Source organism: Sylvia atricapilla, chromosome 16 (genome assembly GCF_009819655.1).
Source record: "Sylvia atricapilla isolate bSylAtr1 chromosome 16, bSylAtr1.pri, whole genome shotgun sequence".
Classification (NCBI taxonomy): Eukaryota; Metazoa; Chordata; class Aves; order Passeriformes; family Sylviidae; genus Sylvia; species Sylvia atricapilla.
Genome location: NC_089155.1, coordinates 633,613 through 656,588, shown reverse-complemented (window position 1 = coordinate 656,588; position 22,976 = coordinate 633,613). Strand labels below are relative to the sequence as shown.

Here is a 22,976-nt window from a genome sequence, read left to right as displayed (position 1 = left end):
GAAAAGGTTGTGGAGTGCAGTGGAGGGAGAGGAGCAAGATTTTGGGTCCTGCTGCCCCCAGGAATGAGCTGCAGATGCCAAGTTAGTCCAGCTGAGCCCCAGGGAGCATGTGGGATCTGTGCCAGCCTCCTGTCACAGCATTGCCTGGATTGCTGGAAAAGGGGGGAGAGGCAGGGTGAGAAATGACTTTTAATTTGTATTTTGTGAACTTTGCAATTGGAAACAACTGCAAGATACATATATTTACATTTGTATAGAGCAACCCAAAAGATCATCTGGAAGAAGTCCAGTGGGAGCCTAGCTGGAATGACAATGCTGCATGAGCAGGGGATCAGAATTTCCAATACAGCTTTGCTGGGAGAAACTGCCACTACATCCTGGGGCACAGCAGCAGGCTCTGCACAGGAGGAGAGCAGGGCTCTCCTAAACCTGACCCAGGCCAGCCCTCTGCTGAGACCCAGGCACATGGCGGCTAGGGGCGGTGGGGAAGGGTGGAGTTCCCGTGGGGCTCTGTTCCACCATGAGCCCCTGTGAGAAGGAGTCCTGGTCACAGTGCGGGTACACGGTGGGGGACGCAGTCAGCCACAGTAGCCCGGGACGGCTGTGGGGCCTCTCCCTCTGCAATGGCCCGTGACCACAACAGAGGCCTCATGGAGCCGCTTCCCCCACCCCTGCCAGGGCCGTGGGTGCAGAGGCCTCATTGTCACCTGCCTGGGGACGGCAGGCCCTGTGCAGCATGCGGCCATCTCACAGGGACTCTGAAGCGTCTACCCTGCGGCGGGTCCCTTCTGCCAGGGGAGATGGAGGAGACAGCGAGGCCACCTGGGGACCAAGGGCCCTGTGTCACCGCTAGCGCTGGGCTCTCTGCCGACGGCCGGCTTTCCCTCACGCTGCGGGCTCTGTCCGTGAGCTCCCGCCGTGAGCCAGCCGTGTGCCGGCCTGGGCGGTGTCCCTGCGCCATCCCGCCGGCCTTCACACCGCCTGCCTGCGGGGAGAGCAGAGCGGCCAGCAGCCCTTGGAGGGGCAGAGACCCTGGCAGAGGCTCTGTGCCCTGCCCTGGCTCTGGCTGTGTCCCAGCCTCAGTGCGGGGTCCCTCGCTGCCGGGGCTCGGGGCTGCGGGTGGCCGCCGAGGGCCGGTCACCAGATGGCGGCCGCGCTCCGCTCCCGGCCCCGCCGCCACGGCCCGTTTTATTCCCGGCTCCGTTCCTGGCTCCAGCCCCAATCCCGGCTCCATTCCCGGACAGGGTCCCGCAGGGTCCTGCCCCGCAGAGCTCCTGTAGGGACGGGCCCTGCCCGGAGCCCCCCGGCAGTCGCATCCTGCTGTCCTGACTCGCCGTGCTCCCCAGACCTTTCCCGGCATTGTCCCGGCTCAGGCTGAGCCCAGCGCCCAGGGCAGGCCACATCCCGATGGACGTGGTCTCGGTGGGACGATGCCCAGGGCAGAAGGAGCCCCAGCCCCTCTATTGTGGGTATTTTCACCAGAGACTCCAGGACCCCACCCTGCTCCCCTGAGGAGGATGTGAAGGCTCACAACAGGGACGGATCCAGAGCAGGCATTTCCAGGGCTCCCCACAGCTGATTTTGTCCCTGTCTCCCAGCAGAAAGTGCCCAGGTCACTCAGAGCCCGTCCTGCAGGACCAGCCTTTGGCACAGCAAAGCTTCTGCTCTTCTTCCCTGGCTTTGTCTGGTTCAAACCACTGTGGGTCTTCCTCCCTCAATACCTGGTGCCAAATCTCTCATCTCCTTAGGATATCATCCAGCCCAGCGTCTCAACTTTCTGGCTTGTCACAAGGTCCCTGGACACCTCTGGAGCAGAGCAGCTCCAGGCACAGTCCCAGCAGGATGAATGTCCTCAGCCATGCTGGGTGAGCAGCTTCCATAGTCAAGGGGCACCTTGGGGTTGGGATCTCTGCATTCCCCCAGAGCAGAAGATGCTTGGAGAGGAAATCCACCCCCCCCACCCCCCCAGCTCCATCAGAGGAGTGCTCTCCCCATAGCTGAGGGGACAGGGGACAGCTGCTGACCTGAAGCAGCTCCTAACAGCAGGGCCACTGGAAACCACCAGGATGGAGAGACACATCTTCTCCTGTCCCACTCCTCATCTCTCTGTTAGAGCTGGGGTGCAGGAGCCCTGCTGGGCTCTGATGCCACACGGGGCCTCTTTGGGGTGCTGCAACCCAAGGACTGCTCCAGGGGTAGCCCTGAGCACGCATGCAGAGCTCCCAGAGGAGCTCCAGCATTACCTTTGTGTGGTGCTCTGCTCACTCAGGGACTGTTGGGTGGCCTTGAGGTAACTCTGCCTCCGAGCTGCAGTTTTTGGGGATGGCTTGGGGCTGGTTTCTGAGTCTTCGCTATCATCATCCCCCATGGCTTTGATGTAACTCCCGCTCCGCATGCGCCGGCACGGGATCTCGCTGTCCTTGTCCCGGGACAGCGTGTTGTTCCACTCCCCGTGAGGCACCTGCAGGAGGAAGGGCAGTGTGAGCAGACGTGAGGGATGGCACATGCCCACGATCCTGGGACCAGCGGGGTCATGGGGAACTGGGGAGATTGTTGGACCTTCCACTGTAGTGTAGTGGGAATAAGCAACACAATTCCTTCACAACCCTCCCTTAGCAGTTCATGCCAGGCACCCTTGCTTTGGTGGCCTCTGTTTTAGCACATCACAGCCATTCCCCGCTGCTGGACACCTCCATCCAGACATGCTTACACAGCCAGGACAAGCTGCACGATGCCAGACATAACAGGGGAGGAGGGGGCAGTGACAGTCTCACTGGGCCTGTGTGGGGCACTGGGACAGGGCTGGATGTGGGTGTTCTCACACAGACCACGCCACTGAACATAAAAGTGTTGTCGTGGAGCAAGGCTTGGGGCTCAGAGCGAAGACCTTCATGGCCTCTTTAAGGTTTTGAGTTGAATGTGACTCTGAGTGGCTGAAATTACTTTCTGGAACCAAGTCAGGCTTTCACAAATCCCTCTAGAGCAGCTTGGGCACACAGACCTTGTGCTGGCCTCTCTGCAGGGAGATGAACAGCACCTTGGGCATGAAAAGCACTTCTAACCCACCAAGAAGACAACTCCACAATTAAAGGCAGACACGGTCTCCTGTTCTCTCTCTCTAGAGAGGAGTGAGCTGATGGTCCCATGGGAGGCCTGAAGCATTGGGCAGCCACAGTAGCCACCACCCTGCCTACCCATCCTGTGAAGGGTTTGTGGGGTGGATCAGAGGCAGAGCCAAGGTGCCCAGGACTGACCAGTGATGAGCCACATATGGTGTAGGACAAGTCAGGAGAAAGATGGGGAAGCCCAAGTTTCCAGGAGCAAGCCTTGGCTCACTTGGATTGCTGCAGGCCTTTGTCCTGCCCTTGAGGACATGGCCAAGGAGCAGCCAGGCCAGATGGGAGGATGCAGCAATATCCATGCCAGGCCAGGCCCTAACCCAGGGCCACCCAAAATGCTCCAGCAGCAGCTGGGAAGCCCTGGGGACAGTGACAGGTCTTGTGCTGAGCACACCTTGAGCTGATGAAGATTCCACCTTGGCTCTGCTGGCGGAGCTGCTATACCTGCTCATGGAGCAGTGGGACTGAGCAGCCATAGCTCACATAGCTCATGTGCTGCAGCTGTGATGAGCCAGAGCCCTGTGGTGCCTGTTCCCATCCCTGCTTCCAGCAGGCCTTCTGTGGGAGCCAGAGCCAGTCTGAGGTTGTGTCTGATTCTGCTGGGTTGTAGCACCTTCAGGTGAGGTTCAGATCTGCAGGCTGCAGGCTGTGTCCAGGTGCAGGCTCATCCACACACCACAGCTGAGGGGCTTCTCCTGCCCGAAGGAGTGGGGCTCAGCCCATGTCCCACCAGCCACTCTGTGGAACAGACCCAAACGACCCTTGGGGCTGCTTTGGTGACAGGTCCCTGCCTGGAGTGTGCCCATGACCCAGCATCCACATTCCCGGGAGATGTGGAACAGAGCCAGGGCTGATCCAGGTCTGTGAGATCCAGCTGGGAACCGAAGTGTAGTGAGTCTTCACATGAGGCACACACACTGGCCAGGCCTCCCTGGACCCACATGCTGCTGGTCTGGATTCTCCCAGCTCTTTCCACTCTGCTCCTGCAATCTTTATGCTTGGCCATGGCTCCCAGGCTGGCTGTTCACAGGACTGTCCAGCTCAGGGGCTGTGGGTGTCATCCATCAGGTCCTTATAAATGGAAGAGCTGAGAACCCTTTCCCTGCTGGGTGTGAGTGCTGCTTCTGCCCCAACCCCTGTCTGTACTGGTGGCCTTGAGGCCAGGAGGGACCCCACCCCGCTGGCTCCAGCTCAGTCCTGCCACTGGAAAGATCCCACAGATCACTGGGATGCCTGGCTCTGACCCTTTCTAAAGGAGACAAGGACTCTGAGAATCACTTTATATCGATCACCTTGGTGTCATGTCTTACTGGAGACTGCATTTTACTGCCTGCCTTCTTGGGCTGAGCTGCAGCTCCTGCCTGTGGGGTCTGGGCCAGCATGGGGCTGGAGAGGGCAAGCAGGGCTGACGAAGGGCAGGCAGGGCTGGTGAGGGCAGGCAGGGCTGGCTGCAGCCCCTGGCTGAGGGCAGGGCCAGCCAGAAGCCAGTGTGCCATGCAGGACAGGGACTGCAGGACAGGGACTGCTCGCTGTTCCTTTGCAGGGCCAGTGCTGGATGGTGTGGAGCAGTGAGGGTGCTGAGCTCAGCCCAGGACAGTGGGGGCTTTAAGACCTCAGGATCCTGCAGCTGCTCTGCTGCCACTGCTCAAGGGCACAGGCTGGGGGCTGCTCATTCTGCCGTGGCTGCTCCATTTGCCTCTGGGCTCGGGCTCTTGGGCACAGCAGCACAAAGACAGTTCCAGTGTGTCTCTCTCTGCTGGTGCAGCCCCAGCTCTGCCTGGCCCACTGGGACCTGTCCCTCTCCCAGGAACAGACTCATTGGGGCATCACGACAGTGCCTGGTCCTGAGCAAGCTGCCTTAATCCTCCTTTCCCTGCCTCGCCTCCACTTATGTGCCTTGGCAAGGCAGCAGCACACAGAGCTGCTTTCAAGGTGCTCTGCATTCTAATTCAGCAGTCAAGGGAAGGAAGGAAGATGCTTGGGAGGACACCCTCTGATCTGCTGCCCCACTTTGGAGAGCCTCACCTCTGCCTGCACAGAGTCCACCAGGACTCCCACAGCTCTCACTCCCGTGGGACAGAGAGAGGGACAAGTGTTTCCTAGGTGTCACACCTGCAAAGACAAGCAGATGGCCTCGGGCACCTCGGGTACAAGGTCCTTTGGATGCTGTTCATGGTCATCTGGGGTGCTTCTGTGCAGGAGGATGTGAAGAGCCTGTCCCACAGTCTGAAAGCTCTGTGATGGGGGTGATGAGCCCAGAGCAGCTTCTGTGATCAAGGACAGATCTGACAGTGGCCAGTGCAGCCCCTCGATTGGCAGCAGAGTTCCTGGCAGGTGAGACGTGGGGCTCTCAGCACAGACTGTGTCATGCCTAAGCGGCCATGAGGGCACCCAGGCCAGGTACAGAGCAGCTCCTCACAGGTGGTGGGACTCTGCTGCCCTTCCTGCTGCTCTCCCAGCTGTGGCTTGGCTCTGCCCATCGTGCTTTTGGTGGTGGAATGGAGTGGCCATAAGTAGGATTGCCCAGGTCCAAGACACTTCATGGGACTTGGAGGCTGCAGGATGTGGTCCTTCCCTTGTGCCCAGTCGTGGTCCATGTGGTTGCCATGTGGTGCAGGACATGAAGGTCCAGGCATGTGTCCACTCCTGGAGCTGGGCTCCACTGCGCCACAACACTGCACTGCCACCAAGTGCTGCAGAGTCACCAACCAGCAGCACCGTCTGGCTTTGCTGCTCTCCTGCCATGAGCCGAGCAGGGGGGAATAGGGAAGGGGTCACAGGAGAGGGCTTCCCTTGAGGCATCCCCCAGTCCCTGAAGCCACTAACAGCAGGGAAGGGGAGAGCTCCACTCCCGTGCTCTGGCAGGAGCTGCAGTGCTCCCTCCACTCGGTGCAGGTCAGGGGGAAGAGGCTCGAGGAGCAAACCAGGGTTTCCATCACACAAGTGCCAGCTCTGCCATGCAGCTCAGCCCTGCACACACGGACATGCAGCACAGGAATGCCCTGCTGAGCACTCCAGGGGTGCATGTGCCATGCACAGGCTCCACTGCTGCAGGCACAGCGCTGATCCCTTGGTGGCTGTGTCCCTTGTGCTGTCCCACAGGTTCAGCCATAGGCTCAGCCATGTCCTCGGGAGAAAGCAAGCTGGCGCCAGGCTGTTCCTCTGGCAGGGCACCCTCTGGGAAGGACCTGGGCTGCATTCCTGCTCAATGTCGCCTAGTGGGGCTGGCGTGAGGCACTCAGCATTGTGGAGTGGCTGGCACTGAACAGGCCACCCACTCTGGATTATGAATTATTTTCAGGCTCCTGAGGATTAAGGAAGCTCTGGTGTGGTATGACCAGTGGGGCTGGGGAGGCTGATCCTGGATGATGCATCAGGTTAATGGTGACTGTCCCCTAGGAGCCACACGCTACCTGTCCCTTCAGTGCTGTCTGCGGATCCACAGCTCCTGCTCACTCCTGCCTGAAGCATCTCCCACTCCAAGGAGCTTCTCAGCCTCTTTCCAGTACTCTCAGCTGCCTATGGGGCCCATGGGGTCAGGAGATGGGGCGCACAGCCTCCCCCCTTGGGGACTGTGCTCTAAGGATGGAGCGTGTCATCCTAGAGAGTGATCCGAGACACCCTACCCTAATGGGACAGGGCTGGACCTGGAGCTGGGTGATCACCAGCTCCAATAGCTGGGTATGAGTGTTTCCAGGGCTGGAAACATAACACTAACACTGACCCCCAGTAGTTGCTGATGAATCCCCAAAATACCCAGACACTCCAAATGGGGCAGGAGAGGTGAATAGCCTTGGAGGCTTACCAGCCTGGAGGCTTGGATGTCCTGTTTGTCTCCATCCCAGTCTCGCCCTCCCTCATGTCCCTGCACCTCTGACACCCACTGGACATTTCTGCCTGGCAGCAATCTCTTCTGCAGCAGGGCAGGGTGCCTGTGTCCCCCAGGCACTGGGAAAGCAGATCCTTGCTGTTCCTCCCCCTGGCACATAGAGGGAGTGGGCTCACCTTGTCCCCAGGTATGACAAGGGACATGTGACTTTGCAAAAGGACATTCCCCACACACAAGCCCAGAGGTGACTTCTCCACCACCTCTCCTGTGCCAAGCAGAGGTTGGGATGCAATGATCCCATCCTCCTGTGAAGTGCCTGAGCCCTGTGCCCTGATCTTTGAGGCTGACATTGGACACCTGGGGACAAGGTGAGCCCAAGCACCTGTGACCCGGCAGTTTGTGGGGCACCGGGCGTTGTGTTTTTGGGACTGAGTGCCCGGGGTCTTGGTTCTGCTGGTGAACCAAGCACGGGGCGTGCCCGCACGGGGGATGTCGGTCACACCCCGGTGCCCCCCAGTGCCCCTCCAGCCATGCCAGTCTTGGCTGCTGGCTGCTTCCTGCCCGCTCCAAGTCTGGTGGCACGGGCTGCTACCCTTGGCCAGTGGTCCCAGGAGGATCAGAGCAGGAGGGAGCTGGGCAAAAGCCCCTCCTCAAAACAAGATCCCTACCTGGGCGCTGCCTGCGTCGGTCGGTGGGGCGGGGCTGAGGGCTGGTCCCAGCTCCGCGGGGCACCCGTGTCCTCCCAGCCGAGCGGTGGGGCTGCCCAGCTGCTGGCCAGGCCCGTGCCACCCAGCTGTGCCCACAGCCCTGCGTCAGGCTGTCGAGAAATGGAGGCTCATTACATGGGGGGGAAGAAGCAGGGCAGCCTTGCACCCCAGAGCCCATGGGCTGTCGGGGCTGCCTGCTGGGCTCTATGCTGCAGCCTGAGGGGAACGGGGCCCTTGGAGAGCTTGGCTGCAGCTCTTGAACCTCAAATGCTTAACTGGAAGGAGCAGGGGTAAAGAAAAAGAAACCAGGCCGAGATAATTTTCCCTGCTGCTGTTCTTGACGCAGTCAGTTCAGTCCCTTGGAAATTTGATTTTCAGCCGTGGCCAGCGAGGTATCGAAAGCTGAGTGTGCTTCAATAATTCATCACTTTTTAAAGCCTCTAAGCCCGCTGGGCACAGCCAGGGAAGCCCCTAGCACCTCTGCATTAAAACGATGCTAGAGCTTTACATACACAGACCAGTCCCCTCCACCCCCCATCCAGGCCTGGCTTATTTGTCTTCATTCCTCTCTCTAGGGCACAACAAGGTTCATGCTGCTCCAGTGCCACTTTCGGAACCTGTCACAGACCTGGACCTGCAGGTGCCAGGGTTTCAAACCAGCATCAGCCATGCAGGCCATGCAAGCGGGCTGGCACTGCCCTGCTGCCCCAGCCCTGCCCCGCGGCGAGCAGCGAGGCGGTTGCCGGTCCTACCAGTGCTCCGGGGAAGCTGGGCAGAGCGGGGCTGGCCGGGCACGCCGGCACATCCTTGTGGATAAGGGGGAGTGTTAGTTCCTGCTGCTGACCTTCCACCCGTGGGCAGTGGCACAGGGGTCTCCAGGGGGGCCCGGGGAGCTGTGTCTGGTGAGACATGGCCAGACACATGGCCAGCATTCCCGGCTGTGTGGGCACTCAGCAGAAACCAGCCACATGGGGCAGCTACATCCTCACCTGCCCAGGAGTGTCCCCCAGCACCTGCAGGGCCTGGGCAGGCAGTGGGGACATGTGGGAGGCCTGCAGGAAATGGGATCACATCTAGCAGAGGAGGTGGGGTGGCATGTCTCCGCCACACTGCCAGGGTCCAGCACAGGGCTGGGAGTGCTGGAAGTGTGCTGAAGCTGTGGGAGATGGCCCCATCAGCACCCATGTCCCCGCAGGAGGAGTAGGGGTCTGTTCCCAGGGCCCTCCCCAGCTCTCTCCCTGGCAGTGTGACCTGTGATGACAGCTGAACCATCTGAAAATGTTTGATAAGGTCACACAGGTGCCCACTGAGAGGATGTTCCTGAAGTCCCATGCTCTCCCTACACAGAGCGCCCCACATTCCCCCATGGCACCCACCTGCAGGTAGTGGTAGGCCAAGTCCTGGTGGCAGGACTTGGATTTGAGCAAGGCTTGTCGATGGTGGCGGAGGCCTTCTGGCACACCTCCCGGGCATGGCTGAGTGTCAGCGTGGACAGGAGCCCCGCTTGATGTAGTTGGAGTCGTTGTTGATGGGGATATTGGTGCAAGGGGTGACCTTGAGGTCATTATTGCTCTTGGAGGATTTCAGCATGTGCTCACTGATGGTGTTGTAGGCGTGCATGAAGTATTTTGGCTGGCTGTGGTCAGGCTGCCGGCCCAGTGTCATCAGCCCCATGGGGTTGCGGTAGCTGCAGGTGTCACTGTCCAGGTTGTCATCGAGCTCCACCAGCCAGAGATGTTGGACCTGGTCCTGCGCTTGGGCTCCGAGGTCTTTGCCCGGTCTTTGCTCTTGCTCCTCCGGTTTTGCTTGGCATCATCTGCCCCCTTCTTTCCATTCACGTTGCCCTTGGTGGGGCCTCCAGAGACTGAGACTTGGCAAAGAGTTTCTGCACGGAGTGCACGAGGTGCCGGATGCGCCCCGTGCTCTCGCTCCGGTGCTTCGCGTCGCTCCGCTGGAACTGGAGGGTGCTGAAGCCGTCCCTGTGGATGGGTTAGCTGCTTCTCAACTGGTCGAGGAGGTTGGCAGGCAGGCGATTGATCTTTGTGGCTTGGGCATGGCTTGGAAAGGGTTGTCATCTGGGACCTCAAAGTGGGAGTTGTAATGGATGCGGGGGAAAGTGCTGCTGTTGGAGATCTGGTTGTTGAGTGGAAGGGAGACAGTCACCATGGCGGTGTTCTGGGCCGGGAATCGGGGATCCATGGTGAAGGAGTCCGTGGGGCTGAGGAGATAAGGATTCCTGTCCTGGGGGGCATAAAGAGAGTCTTGAGGGAGTCCAGGTTCTCGGAGAGATGGCGGCTTCTGTTGTCTCCTAGCCCTTCATGGTCCCAGTGCTTCCTAGGACCATGGCTCAGGGATGGTGTGGCAGAGCCCTCACAGACTTCCCTGCAGCTGGAGGAAGAGGACAGATGCTGAGAAGCCACTGGAAACCCCTCTGGCCGCCCACTCTTACTGGGGCACATGCACATCCCTGTCCCCCTCTGAAAACAATACCACCAGGGTTAAGGGACAAAAGGAGAGAAGCAGGGTAGAAGAGGCAGAGGGGAGGAGAAGGGGTGTGAGACCAGGGGCTGGAGAGAGCAGGGCCAGCCAGAGGAGGGGCAGGATTCACATTCCCACTGCAGTTGCAGTGCTCGTTTGCCTCAGTGCTCAGCCACAGGCTGCTAACAACACTGCTGCTGCTGTTCTGGTGCATGCATGTGGTTATTTAACAGTGTCCTCTCCCCAGCAGCATGACTGAGGCACTACCAGCAGGTCCTTGCCCTGTCCAGTTTGCTCAGGGCGCTGGAGGAAAGGCTGCTATCAAAGCCCAGCAAGTCCTGCTGAGCCCAGGCAGTCTGGAGCCAGCATCGCAGCTTTGCAGGGTGCCTGGTCTTCCTGAGGTGACGGATCCTGGGGCTGGCACAGCGCCCACAGCTGTGCTAATGTGACATGATGGCAAACACCTCCTCTCCAGCCAGTGCTGCCTTCCTGGCAGGTTCTGCCCTGGAGCATGATGTGTCAGTAGCTCTGTAAGAGCTGAGGTGTTTCTGAGCACTCAGAGCCTGACCTGAGAGCAGCTGTTGGCTGCTCAGATGATGATTCCTGCTGGGCTGCACCACTCCTGGGGAGCTGTGTCACCTGTGCCACCCTCCCAGCCAGCCTGTCTGTCCCTCTGCCACAGTGAGGGGCTGGGGTCAGTCCTTTCCTTTCGGCAGGTACAGGATCCCTGTGGGGGTGTGGAAAGGCAGCTGGGAGAGAGGGATCCCCTGAGGAATCCTCACTGAACACCTCTCCAGCCGGTATTGCCCCATCCTGCTTGGTTCAGAGGGATCCCATCTTTACTGTGTTATACAGGCAAAAATGACAAACCTTTTAGATTTGCTTAAAAGAAAAATCAGTTAACATTCTATGAGTTGAGTTGTCAATCAATAAGTTCATTTCCCATACTTAAAACCTACTTAAAACCACAGAATGTATAAATGAACTCTTATTTCCTGTTACCTTTTAGTTTAGTTTCTTAGTTCCTTTTTGGTTTAGTTTGAGTGTCACCTAAAAAAGAGAGAGTAACTTTTAACACATGCAGATGGTATGTCCCTGTGAGGAGCACAGTTGGCAGTCTCTGCTCCTGGCTTCTCCCTGTCAGCCATGAATTGGTCTCCAGTCTTCTTGAGGAACTTGTACCCTATGTGCAGTATGACCGCAAAGTGGTGTGGGAGGGGAGTCAGTGAGAACTGCAGGATGGCAGCAATCAATAGGCTTGTCTTCCTCACTATGGAAAATGTAGTAATAATGAAAAGCACTCAGAGCTTTAAATAGTTGTTTAGAAGCGCACACACACACACACAAAGTTAAAAAAAAAAAAATAAAAGGGAATTTATTCTATGGCTTGATGGGCTTTGCAGTCTTCATTTCGCTGTTGCTCCAGTGGGTTGACAGAGCCAAGCTGAGCTTTCTAAAGCTGCAGTGAGCACAGCCTGGATTTCCCATCTTGCTCCAGTGGAGACAACACTCCCCCTCCCCTGGGCCCTGCTCCCGAGGGTCCTGCCCATCCTGACCTCAGCCCAGCTGTCCCAAGGCATTGCCCACTGCCCCCTGCTCTCATGGCACTGCCCAGCACCACTCCCTGGGTGTCCCAGGAACCCACACCAGGCTCCTCCAGTCCTGACCCGAGCCCCTGTAGAGGCTGCATGGCCCCACGCATGTCCCCACACATGGAGTGGCTCCTGCTCTCTGCTGCTGAGCTGCTCCAGCTGCCTTCACCTCCAAGCTGGCTGTGCCCAAGTCTGGGCTGTGCTGCTCTGTGGGAGTGAAGATTTGCCCCTCTCCACCACACAGACAGTGCCCAGGCATTTTGGGGAAGGGGACATGGCCTGAGCTGGGAAATGTTGATACCAAACCTGAACTTTCTGCCCAAACACCAAATGCAGCCTTAGCCTTGACTGGGGCCCAGCTGCCTCTGGTCCCTGTGGGTGTGATCCTAATCCCCAATGTGCTCTCCATCAGCAGCAGCCCCCTGGAGTCCCTTGCCCATGGGACCCACTGGTGGGCTGTGGATCTGGGAGATGCCAGCAGGGAGGCTCAGGATGTGCCAGCTGGCACCCAGAGTGCTCACAGAGCCGTGACAGAGCCCCAGGTGATGTTCCCAGAGGAACCCTCTGGGCAGAAGGGAAGGATGGGGTGCAGGACAGGCTCCAGTCTGAGCTATTGATCTGAATTCCAGGTGGCTTTGGACGGCCAAGCTCCACCTGCACACCTTGGAGGGAAGCGCCGCAGGAGGCAGAAGCTCAAATCCTCCCTGAACACCACCCTGAAGTGCCCAGGCTCAGCCCTGCCATGGCCACTCTCCCTCCCTCCCTCCTCCCTCCCTCCCTCCCTCCCTCCCTCCCTCCCTCCCTCCCTCCCTCCCTCCCCTCCCTCCTTCCTTCCTCCCTCCCTCCCTCCCTCCCTTCCTTCCTTCCCTCCTTCTTCCTTCCTTCCTTCCTCTTCCTTCCTGCCTTCCTTCCTTCCTTCCTTCCTTCCTTCCTTCCTTCCTTCCTTCCTTCCTTCCTTCCTTCCTTCCTTCCGTTCCTTCCTTCTCTTCCTTCCTTCCTTCCTCCTTCCTTCCTTCCTTCCTTCCTTCCTTCCTTCCTTCCTTCCTTTCCTCCGTTCCTTCCTTCCTTCCTTCCTTCCTTCCTTCCTTCTCTTACTTCCTTCCCTTTTCCTTCCTTTCCTTCCTTCCTTCCTTCCTTCCTTCCTTCCTTCCTTCCTTCCTTCCTTCTTCCTTCCGTCCTCCGCCAGCTCTGGAATCCCAGTAAAATCCTTCCCTTGTGCCCAGGGCTATCCTGGCTCAAACAGATGCTGTACTTCTATCACAGGATCCAGGCTCCCTAAGGAGATATCACACCCTGATTTGATTAAAAGAGATGTCTCTGGATATTGATAGTAAGTACATTCTTTGCCTTCTGACAGCAGCTGATATTTGAAGCAGGAATCTCCAGCTAAGGCAGGCCCATGACTGCCTTGTGCTCCCTGGGCTCCAGATAAACTCAAACTGCTTTAGGAATCAAATAAAGTAGGGAAATGGAATGAAATTAAATGTAAATCAGTGCCAAGCAGTAAGGTCTAGTGTGCATAAGAGGAGAAGGGCCAGGGTCAGGCTGGCTCCAGGTGCTGGAGAGGCAAAAGGGCAGGGAGGAAACACTGAGGGGCTGGGGGATGAGTAGGAGAGAAGGTTTGGACGGCCAGGACCAGAAGGATGGGAAAGTGGGAGCAGGGGAGAGCAGGGAGCTCCCTCTTTCCCAGACTGGTTTCCCCCTGTCAAGTGTGGGCACTCATTTCTGTATGGCAGAGTTCACTGCTCCCTTCTCCTGTGGGGCTGCCATGGGTCCTGATCCTCCTGCCTGTCCTGCCTGCTCCAGGATCCCCTTCCCTTGCCAGCCAGGAGGTGTGAGGTGCATCCCTGCTGCTGGGCAAGTGCCCCACCACACTGCCTTTGCTGCCTCCTCTGTCAGCTGGTTTCCTTCTAAGACGGATTAAACTGTTTTCTTACATTTCAATTACTCTCTGCAATCCTTGGCAGTTTATTGAGACATGGGTCAGGGAAGGGAAAAGTCCAGCAAGATCTTCCTCACTGTCTTTTAGATTTGGAAGGATGAAAAGAGCATGAAACTAAATCTCCCAAATCCCGATCCTGCAGCTCACAGACTGGGTAAGGACTGTCTCCTGGGACAGCTGCCCAGTGCTGGTGCTGTGTCAGTCACCCTGCCCTGGGCCAGGCACCCCAGCAGGGGCAGTGAGCCCTGCACCACAGAGGGGCACCAGGGTCATTGCAGGAGAAGACCTGTCTAGCAGAGGGCCACAGGAGGGGCTCCCAGGGCCAGGACAAGACCCCTGAGCCATGGAACCCCTGAGCCCATGGAGCCCTGGTTTCACACCATTACCTCTGTTCCCCTCAGTCTGTTTTCTCAGGACTGCCCTTGCTCTTCCAAGTGGCTTTGCTGATGCTCAGAGGGGATGAACTGACCTGGCCTGAGCTGATTTATGGCATTTTTGTGTGTACCAGATCTCAACCAGAGGCAGCTTCTTGGGCTTGGTTCACAGGCTGCAGGTTTGGATGGGCTGCACCAAACCCACCTCTGCTGCTGCAGCACCTCCGACAGCTCCAGACACTGGGCAGGGCTTGGAATCACAGAACAGAATTCCCGAGTGGTTTGGGTTGGAGGGACCTTAAAGCCTATCGAGTTCCACCACCTGCCATGGGCTCACTTTCCACATTTTCCAAATGGGCCTCCAGCCATGACAGGGGAGCACTGGCTGTGATCAGCTTCTGTGCTGGGGCTCTTCACCACAGGGGAATTGGCCAAAACTGATGCCACTGCATGTCCTCTCCTCTTTAATTCTGGGGTGGACATGGGTTTCAGGAGATGCTGCCCTATTTCTATTGTCTTAAATGTTGCAAATCCACTTTAGACCAGCTTATCCTGAGGGTACAGAGAAGGCAGAGAACAGGACAGACTCCCTGCCCTCTCTCAGCAAGTACAGGACAGCAGGAGGAGCCTCACCACACTGCTCTCTGCTCCTGTCTGTTCCACGATCTCTCTTTGCAGCTGGCTGGAATTGCCAGCCCAAATCCATGGCAGAGACCCTGGGCAGGGCTCAGTCCTTCTCACCAAGCCTGCCACATCCCAGGGAGCTCTGAGAGCACCCCACACTCATCCAGATCTCTGCTCCTTGTATGTGCACATTGGGACTGTAGCCAGAAGTGTTCCACAGGCGTGTGGATGTGGCACTTGGGGACATGGTTTAGTGGTGAATGTGGCAGGGCTGGGTCAATAGTCAGACTCCATGAAGGCCTTTTCCAGCCTCACTGATTCCACAGGGCGCATGCAGCTCCATGTGGCTGAGGGGGGTGTGTGTGACACAGTGCTGTGTGTCACACGTGGTGGGTGCTCAGGGCTACAGGCTGTGGGGGGGGTGCACCTGTGACTGGGTGCCCTGGGTAGTACAGGGCTCCTGCAGAACCAAGGAGCTGGGCTGGAGGCTCCTTTCACCCTCCACAGACAGCTCTGTGCTATCTCCCTCCTGCCTTTCCCCCTGCCCTTGGCACATACATGCCATGCAAGGACTCCCTGTCCCCTCCATGGCCACACAGCTCTGCTGATGCACAGGGTGCCCAGAGCAGCTGTGGCTGTCCCTGGATCTCTGGAAGTGTCCAAGGCCAGGTTGGACAGGGCTTCGAGCACCCTGGGATAGTGGGAGGTGTCCCTGCCCATGGCAAGGGGTGGGACTGGATGAGCTTCAAGGTCCCTTCCAACCCGAACCATTCCAGAATTCTCTGGTTCCCTGATTCCATGTACTACTGAGGCAGGGCTGGCCAGAAAGGGCTCCTTGGGTGATGCCTCAGGAGAGGCTGGCAGCACATTAGGAGGAGCAGCAGCCTTTAAAATAGGACTGCTCAGAGCACACGTCCTCCAGGAGGAAGCCACCCCTGGACTGATGGGGCTGAGGGCACTGTTCAGGGTCAGCTGGTCCTGCCCTCTGACCATCAGCTCATCCAGGGCTCCATATCCCCCAGGCTCCCATGCAAACCTCAGCCCAGCCATCCAGGCTGGCTGCAAACACAGAAGTGGTTTTTATATCTGGAACCAGCAGCACGATAATAATGGGCTGGAATCGGGAGGGATGATTTGCAACCTGCAGGGGGAAAATGCCTCCCCTGTCCCTGCTGCCGGGAGCTGAAAGGATCTGTGTGCTGTGATGCAGGTGACGTGGGCCTGCCCACACGCTCGGAGTCAAACGTTCCCTGAGTTAGCAGGAGCTCTGGATGTGGCGCTGGGCGCGGGGGGCTGCTGCCTGCCAGAGCCCGGCATTAATGATGAGTCAGAGTTCACATCTGATCGTGGCCGATAAAAATAGCTGGCTCCTGCTCGGAACAATTCATTACACAACAGAGCCTCCTCCCGCCACGCTGCTCCCGGGATGCTCCCACGGCTGGCTCAGCAGCTTTGTCCTGGGGCAGAGCCCATCCCCAGGGATGAGCAGAAGAAAGCAACTGCCCATCCTGGGATTAAGGCAGGCGTTCCTAAGGAGCCACCTGTGGAGTTAATGCCAGCCACTGTGACAGTGTCACCAGCAGAACCAAGCACTCGCTGCACAGCAGTGGAGGGGACAGTGGCTTCCAGCAAGCCAAGTGTGTCACCTTTTTGGGGTCTCTCTTTAGGAGACAGAGAATCCTCTAGAAGGCTGGTCTGCCCATTGCCTAAGGGCGTCCCAGGGGCTTAACCAGCCCATCCTCACAGCCCTGCCAGGCAGCCACAGCCAGGTGAAACACACCCAGTGCCATCCTGAGCTCGGCAGAGTCTGATCCCTCAGCATCATCCCTGGGGAAGGATTTCCCCACATCCCTCCTCATGTGAGAGTAAATGGTGATGCCCTTAGAATGTGGCATTGACACACAGCTCCTGAGGCCCCATAACACCTGAACACCAGTGGTCTCCTGCTTGTTCTTCAGGCCAAGGGGTGTCTGTGCCCACTGGTGCCCACTGGGGTGATGAGAGGGGCAGGATCTGACTGGTACCATCCCAGAATGACAAGGAGTAATTTATCTTATCTTAAGAGCCTAAGTACTATTATTATTATTATTATTATTATTTTAATCTACCAGCAAAACCAAAGACTGTGAAATGACAAAGATTTTTGACTTCAGGTGTTGTCTAAGCTGGAGGAGCAAATGAACTCCTGAGAGAGACAGAGAACTTATTTCCATGCAGATGTCACTGGTAATATAATCAACTCTCCAGGGAGCAAAATCCCAGCAATTCTGCAACCTATTTGTCTGTCCCTAAATAGAAGTTTCTCAAAGTTTTCCATGAGATGGGATTTGCTCTGAATCAGGAAATGCAAAGCATTAAGTAGGTCAAATGAGACAAATGAGACAGATAAGAAAGGGAATTTTCAGGAAGAGAGCAGGACAGCTGATGAGGTGGCTGGAGTGGAAGGACCAGGGCAGGGAGCTGGATTGTTGTCTTTGAAACCCACCTGCAGCCTCTGCTGCCTTGCAGAGCACTAGGGCACAGGCTGGTGACCACATGAGAGAGTTCCAGCTTGGCTGGAAAAGCAGCTAATGAGAACATTCTGGCCCAAAACTGACCTTTTCTGGCCATTACTGTTCAAGGGGTCTGGAGGGGGGTGAGGGAATGTCTGCATAGCCCCCATGGAGTGAGCGTGGGATGCAAAACCCTGGATGCAAAGCCTGAACATGGTGCCCTTGCCTCTGTCCTGACTCCCAGGGATGGAGGTGTCCACCCTTGCACTGAGAATTTGTGACCCAGACAACGGCAGAGACTCTGCTTGGCCTCCTATGCTGCCACCCCACTCAAATCCTATCTGAGTTCTCCTGCCTCTCTGTGCTGCCCCATGACCTTGGCCCCAGTGCCCCTCCCAGGGCACAAAGATCATGCTGAGGAGGAGGAACTTCAGCCTGGAGAGGAGGAAACTGAAGTCAAACGTCATTGGAGTAATCACTAGGGAAGGTGCTGAGCTCTGTTCTGTGTAACCAGTGACAGGACAGGGAGTGGCTGGAGCTGTGCCAGGGGAGGGTCAGGCTGGATTTCAAGGGAAGGTTCTTCCCTCAGAGGGTGCTGGGCACTGCCCAGGCTCCCCAGGGAATGGGCACAGCCCCAAGGCTGCCAGAGCTCCAGGAACCCTTGGACAGTGCAGCCAGGCACAGGCTGGGACTGTTGGGGTGTCCGTGCAGGGTCAGAGTTGGATCAGTGATCCCTGTGGGTGCCTTCCAACTCAGGACATTTCATGATTCTCTGTCTCCCTGCCCTTAATGTTTGTGGCAGAGTAGTTACAGGATGCTCTGAAGGGCCGTGGCTGTCACTGCTGCACCGCCAGCTGAGCAAGGACGTTTCTTTTGCTCCAGGGCAGATGTTCCTGGTGCCCAGATGTCCACATGAAGGCAGGCAGTGCCCTTCCTGCATTCTGGAGGCATTCTGGAGATGCTCTGGGCACTGGGTGTGCTCAGTGCCTGGAGCAGCTCCTGTTGCCTGAGGGTCCCTGGGCAGAGAGGGGCAGGTGGGAAAAGCGGGCAGCTCCTGCGCCGTCCCTTGGAGCCGCGGCCGGGCGAAGCTCCTGCGTGCTCAGAGCTGGAACACTTCCCTTGTCTCAAGTGGGTCAGGCGGAGGCGTGACGTTACTATAGCAATGGGCAGGAGATTTCATAACTTTATTTTGCGAGGGGCATGTTGCGGGATTCGCCAGGAGACGGAGGGAGGGTTGTCATTGACTCGCCCTCCCAGCTTCCCTTCCCCAGGCTGCTCCTGCAGGGAGCTCCACTGCCCCTTGTCCACCAGCACAAGCCAGGTCTGCCCCCCCCTGCCCCTGGGGAGTCCCAAAGCACCCCTGGGCCAGCCGTACCTCTCACAGCTTGCTGGGCTGGGGGACTAGGCCAGACTCAGCATCCTGTGCACCGTGTGTCCTCTGGGCTCCAGGGCTGTCCCTCATGAAGACCTGCAGAGCAGAGAGAAAAGGGGACATGGCTTCACAGGGATCACAGAGGTGTCTTCCTGACTGACATCCCAGGCCACAACCCTGATGCCGCAAACGCTTGACAGCTCTGCCTGACCCCCAGGTTGTGTCCAGCAAAGGGCAAATGGCAGAGAGCGAGGGCAGGGGCAGTGCCCATGGGACAGGGAAAGATGTGGGAGTGGGTTCCGTGTCCCTCTGGGCTGATGTGTCACCTCGGCTGAGAGGATGAGCTGGAGATCAGCCAGGTGGGGAGGAGAACATCCAAAATGCTCCTCGCTGGGGGCTCAGGGCTGGGCACAGCCCTTTGTGGGAAAGTGCTCTTTGTCCTTCCTTCCTTCCCTTTCTTCATCACGGACTAACCCCCCTGCAGCCCATGGCCGTGCCAGGAGCCAATGACGTGGGCAGGGGGGACTCTGTCACCCTCTGTGCCTCACCCTCTGGGCTGTCCCCTTTGAGCAGAGCCCGGGGAGGCAGGAAGGACAATCCTGGGGACAAACCCTCCTGCCCAGGGTGGCCGATAGCACCTCTGGTGTCCCACTTGTGTCCCAGCACTGCACCTGCCAGAACCTGCTCTGACCTCACCTCCAGCGCTGTTCATGGCAGCTCCCACCAAACCTCTCCAGCTGTCACTAGGTGCTACTGTGCTGCACCTGAAGCCTGGGGGTTCCTCCTTCCCTGCCACCCAATCATGCTGCAAACCATGGGAAAAAGCTCCCTCTGTGAAAAGCCAGGTAAATAAATATGGAGAAAAAACCCAATGTTTCTTACTGTCCCGAAACCCTACTGACCCCACAGAGAACACAGCTTGAGTTATCTAATCAGCAGTGTTGGGTTTGCACTGATGAACATCCCAGTCTGGTTTCTGTGCACACTCAGTCAGCACTGGGAGCTGCTGGGGCAAACTGGGCAACTCCTGATGCAGGGAAGCAAGGGATGGGAATGGCATGGGAACCAAAAGAGGAGCCAGCCTTCCTAGGACAGGTTTTTCATTCCTGGTTGAATGGAGGAGGCCATTTGGGTTTGAGAAGGTCTATGAGAGCTCAAAGAAGTGTGAAAATAGGTGACCCCAGTTTCTTGGCTCAGATGGAAGGCTGGGACAAGGACACAAACCTTGGCAATTTTTCTAGGAAAGCCAGATCCACGTGCTGGGCTTGACTCTCACTGTGGTGATGCAGAAGATGACCAAACAGGTGCCCAGAGATGAGGCAGCAGCTCTTTGTCCCCCAGAATGGAGAGATGGGCACTGCAGTGCCCCTGAGACCCTGCTGTGCTACCTGCCACCACCCCCCCAGCTGGGCTTTTTCCTGCCAGGGGGTACACACATCCTGGGTGCCTGGTTGTGGCAAAGGCACCCTACTCTCCTCAGACGTGCCCAGCAGCCCTCCTAGAACCTGTCCCAAGGAAGCAAAGACTGGAGAGATGGAGAGAGACACAGCACAGGCAGAGACTAAGAGGACTGTGTTCGCTCCCAGGCCCTCATGGGGGGTATCCCAACAGACAGAAGAATAGGAAGCCTGGGAGAATCGGCAGACTGGCCTCTAAATTGGGTACAAACCCTCATCACCTTCCCACTAGTTCCGTGCCCCAGCACTGCAGAGGGAATTGCTAAAGCAAAGGGACATGTCCTGGGACAGCGAGGCAAGGCATTCACATCTGTCCCACAGCTCACCTGTCTTCTACATCAAACCACCCCTTTCCTGATTTCTTGCTGCTGCTGGGCTGTCAAGTCAGAGCCTGAGCCTGAGACAGAGGTGAGGCACATGTGACTTCACCCAGCCCGGGAGACTTCTGCTGTGGGCCAAGGGATGCCTCCCCACCCCAACCCCAGACATTCCTGGCTCAGGGGTGTCCCTGAGGTAGCAGGTCACTCACTGCACAGTGTGACTGTGCCAAGATGAGCTGTGGCAGGGCCAGGTGCCAATGACTGCTCTGCACAGTCACTGCACTGGCACTGCCTGGCCCTGTGGCAGCTCTCTCCATAGCAAAGGGAATTCCAACACTGTGAGCTGTGTTACGTTTGAGTCCATGATCCAGACAGCAGAGCCACCAGCACAGCCAGGATCCACACCAGGGCTGCCTCCAGTGGCAGCACCCACCTGCCTATGTCACCTTCTGTCACTGTCCTGCTCTAATGTCATTAGTGCTGGGATGGGGGACAGCACCACTGGAGCCACTGATGGCCACCATGGAAGCCATCAGCACCTTCTAGGAATGCACCCAGCGGCCTCCTGGCTGCACAGATACCACCACAGGCACCCAGCAGCCTGTAGCAGCAGTGGTAGCTACTGGGATGGAAGTGCCTGGCATCACCTGTCATGTCTGTGCGTGTCACCAGTGCTCTCAGGGTGCCTCAGGCTCCCAGGAACAGCGCAGTCCTGGCACCCCCAGGCACATCCAATGCGTGGGAGAAGCAGTGCCTGGGTGCCAGGCCTCCCTCACCCAGCAGCTTCCTCCAAATAAACAAGGTCATTGAAGCTCTGGAGGAAGAAGCATTTTGGTGTGGAACACTGTTTTTCTCTTTGCACGCTGTTCCTGCACAGAGAAAATGGCACCATAATTGCTTTTAATTAATATCAGCATCAACGCCCAAGGAAATGCAAATGAACAATTGTGTCACCAGCATGACCACCTGATGTTACCGACCAGCCAGACACCTCCATCGTCCCCCTTCTTCCCTCCATCCAGACACCTCCATTGTCCCTCTCCTCCTGCCTCTGTTGTCCCCCTCTTCCTGCCGTTCTCAGGGGCAGGGAGCTCACGGCTGCAGTGTGAGGGGGTGGGATGGAAGCTGATGCGTGGAAGGACAGGAGAGGTGATGTAAGCTCAGGGGAGGGGACTGCAGACCAGTGGAAGGGTGAGGGAGCAGGGGCCAAGCTGGGGCCCTGATTTTCCAGGCAATAAGAGCCACAGAAAGCAGCCAAGGGTCCATCCAGGGCCATTCTCTGCTCAGGGGTGTCTTGTTGACGAACTGATGCCCCTTCAAGATAATTTTGGTGAACGGGGTCTCAGATGCTCTGCTGCCAAGGCTCACTGGAGAATCAGCTGGTGCTTAGTGTCCTCTTGGTCTAAGGGAGGAGGCCACAGCCTGCCTTGCTGCAGCCTGGGTGGTTCTGTGTGGCTGGATGTTGGGGGTTAGGCTTGTTCCTTTTTACTCTAAAGAATTTTTTCCCCATAAGTTACCAAGGAGACTAAGAATCATACTTAAGACTATTTAACAAAACAAAGGGGTGGTCAAAGCTCAGAGGGAGAGATAACTCGAGTTTTGGGGCAGGTAAAGGACAGAGCTTCAGGCAGCTGGGCACTCTGGTTTTCGGCGTTTGGGAGAGAGAATGGCTGGATTGCTCGCTGCTCGAAGAGTTCACTGTCTCTGGAGGGGTCCAGTCCTGGGAAATCTGCCATCATCTGCTTGCCCTGGAATTCTGAGCTCCTCTGCCACCCTGTGAGAGCTGGGCCAGCCCTGCCCTGCCATCGTGGTTCCATCAGCGCTGCTCCTCTTGCTACAGCGTGACCTGCATCCCCTGCCCTACTGGGACACCCTGCCACTCTACAGCCACCAGCCCGGGACTTCTCCACTGTTCCCAGCTTGGTGCTCTGAAGATCCTACAAAGGCACTGAGACCAAACTGCCCTGGGTTTTTGTGAAGCAAAGTCCTCAAAGTTCTTGGTACTGTTTTTGTTATCAATGGTGTAGTTGCTGTTTTTGTTGGCTTTGTTATACATACTAGTAAAGAACTGCTATTTCTATTTCCAAAATCTTTTTGCCTAAAAGCTTTTAACTGCAAATTTATAATTGAAAAAAAGAAGTGGTGGTAGTGGTTTACATTCTCCATTCCAAGGGAAGCTCCAGCTTTCCCTGGCAGATACCTGCCTTCCCAAACAAGACACTGGAGAAGGCCTTGAAGGGACAGATCTGGTGCTCCTGATCCCACCTCAGAGGTGGCTGCAGGTCAGTGATGAAATATGAAGCATCAGTGTTGCAGGGGTCTCCTGAGGACGGGGATGAGGTTTCAGCCAAGTGAGCAGATGAGGAAGGCAGGGTGGTCTTTCCCCTTCTGCCACTCCATGGCCACACTGGTGCGGTCACAGCCAGAGCAGAGCAAGGCCAGCAGAGCTGGGCAAGTGCAGGTGCTGCTGGGATCTAATTCTAGGGAAAATCCTGTGGAATGTTACAGGCTCAAACAGCAGCATTTTGGGCTGGTCTCTGTGAGAAGAGAGGTCTCTCCCAGGCTGGACTGTCACCTCCTGCTCCTTCCTGCTTCTCCTCCAGACTTGGAAGATCCTCAGCAAACCACCCATGGCTGCTTTTGGTAAACTGGAGAGGAGATGAAGCCCTC

At 57.2% G+C, this 22,976-nt stretch overlaps 1 protein-coding gene across 2 annotated transcripts in view; it reads right to left on the bottom strand.

The window, feature by feature from the left end:
* Positions 1-9,796, bottom strand: part of DLGAP4 (DLG associated protein 4) — a 60,612-nt gene extending 50,816 nt beyond the window's left edge. The window contains exons 1-3 of one of the 2 annotated variants that reach the window (XM_066330475.1): positions 9,032-9,796; positions 8,408-8,461; positions 2,244-2,461 (exon numbers count right to left, since the gene is read on the bottom strand). In XM_066330475.1, coding sequence (XP_066186572.1) covers positions 2,244-2,461; positions 8,408-8,461; positions 9,032-9,220 — 461 coding nt within the window. In that variant the 5' untranslated portion in view covers positions 9,221-9,796. The remainder of the gene's footprint in view (positions 1-2,243; positions 2,462-8,407; positions 8,462-9,031) is intronic. The other variant, XM_066330476.1, reaches the window with a different exon arrangement.
* Between the last annotated feature and the right edge of the window lie 13,180 nt (positions 9,797-22,976).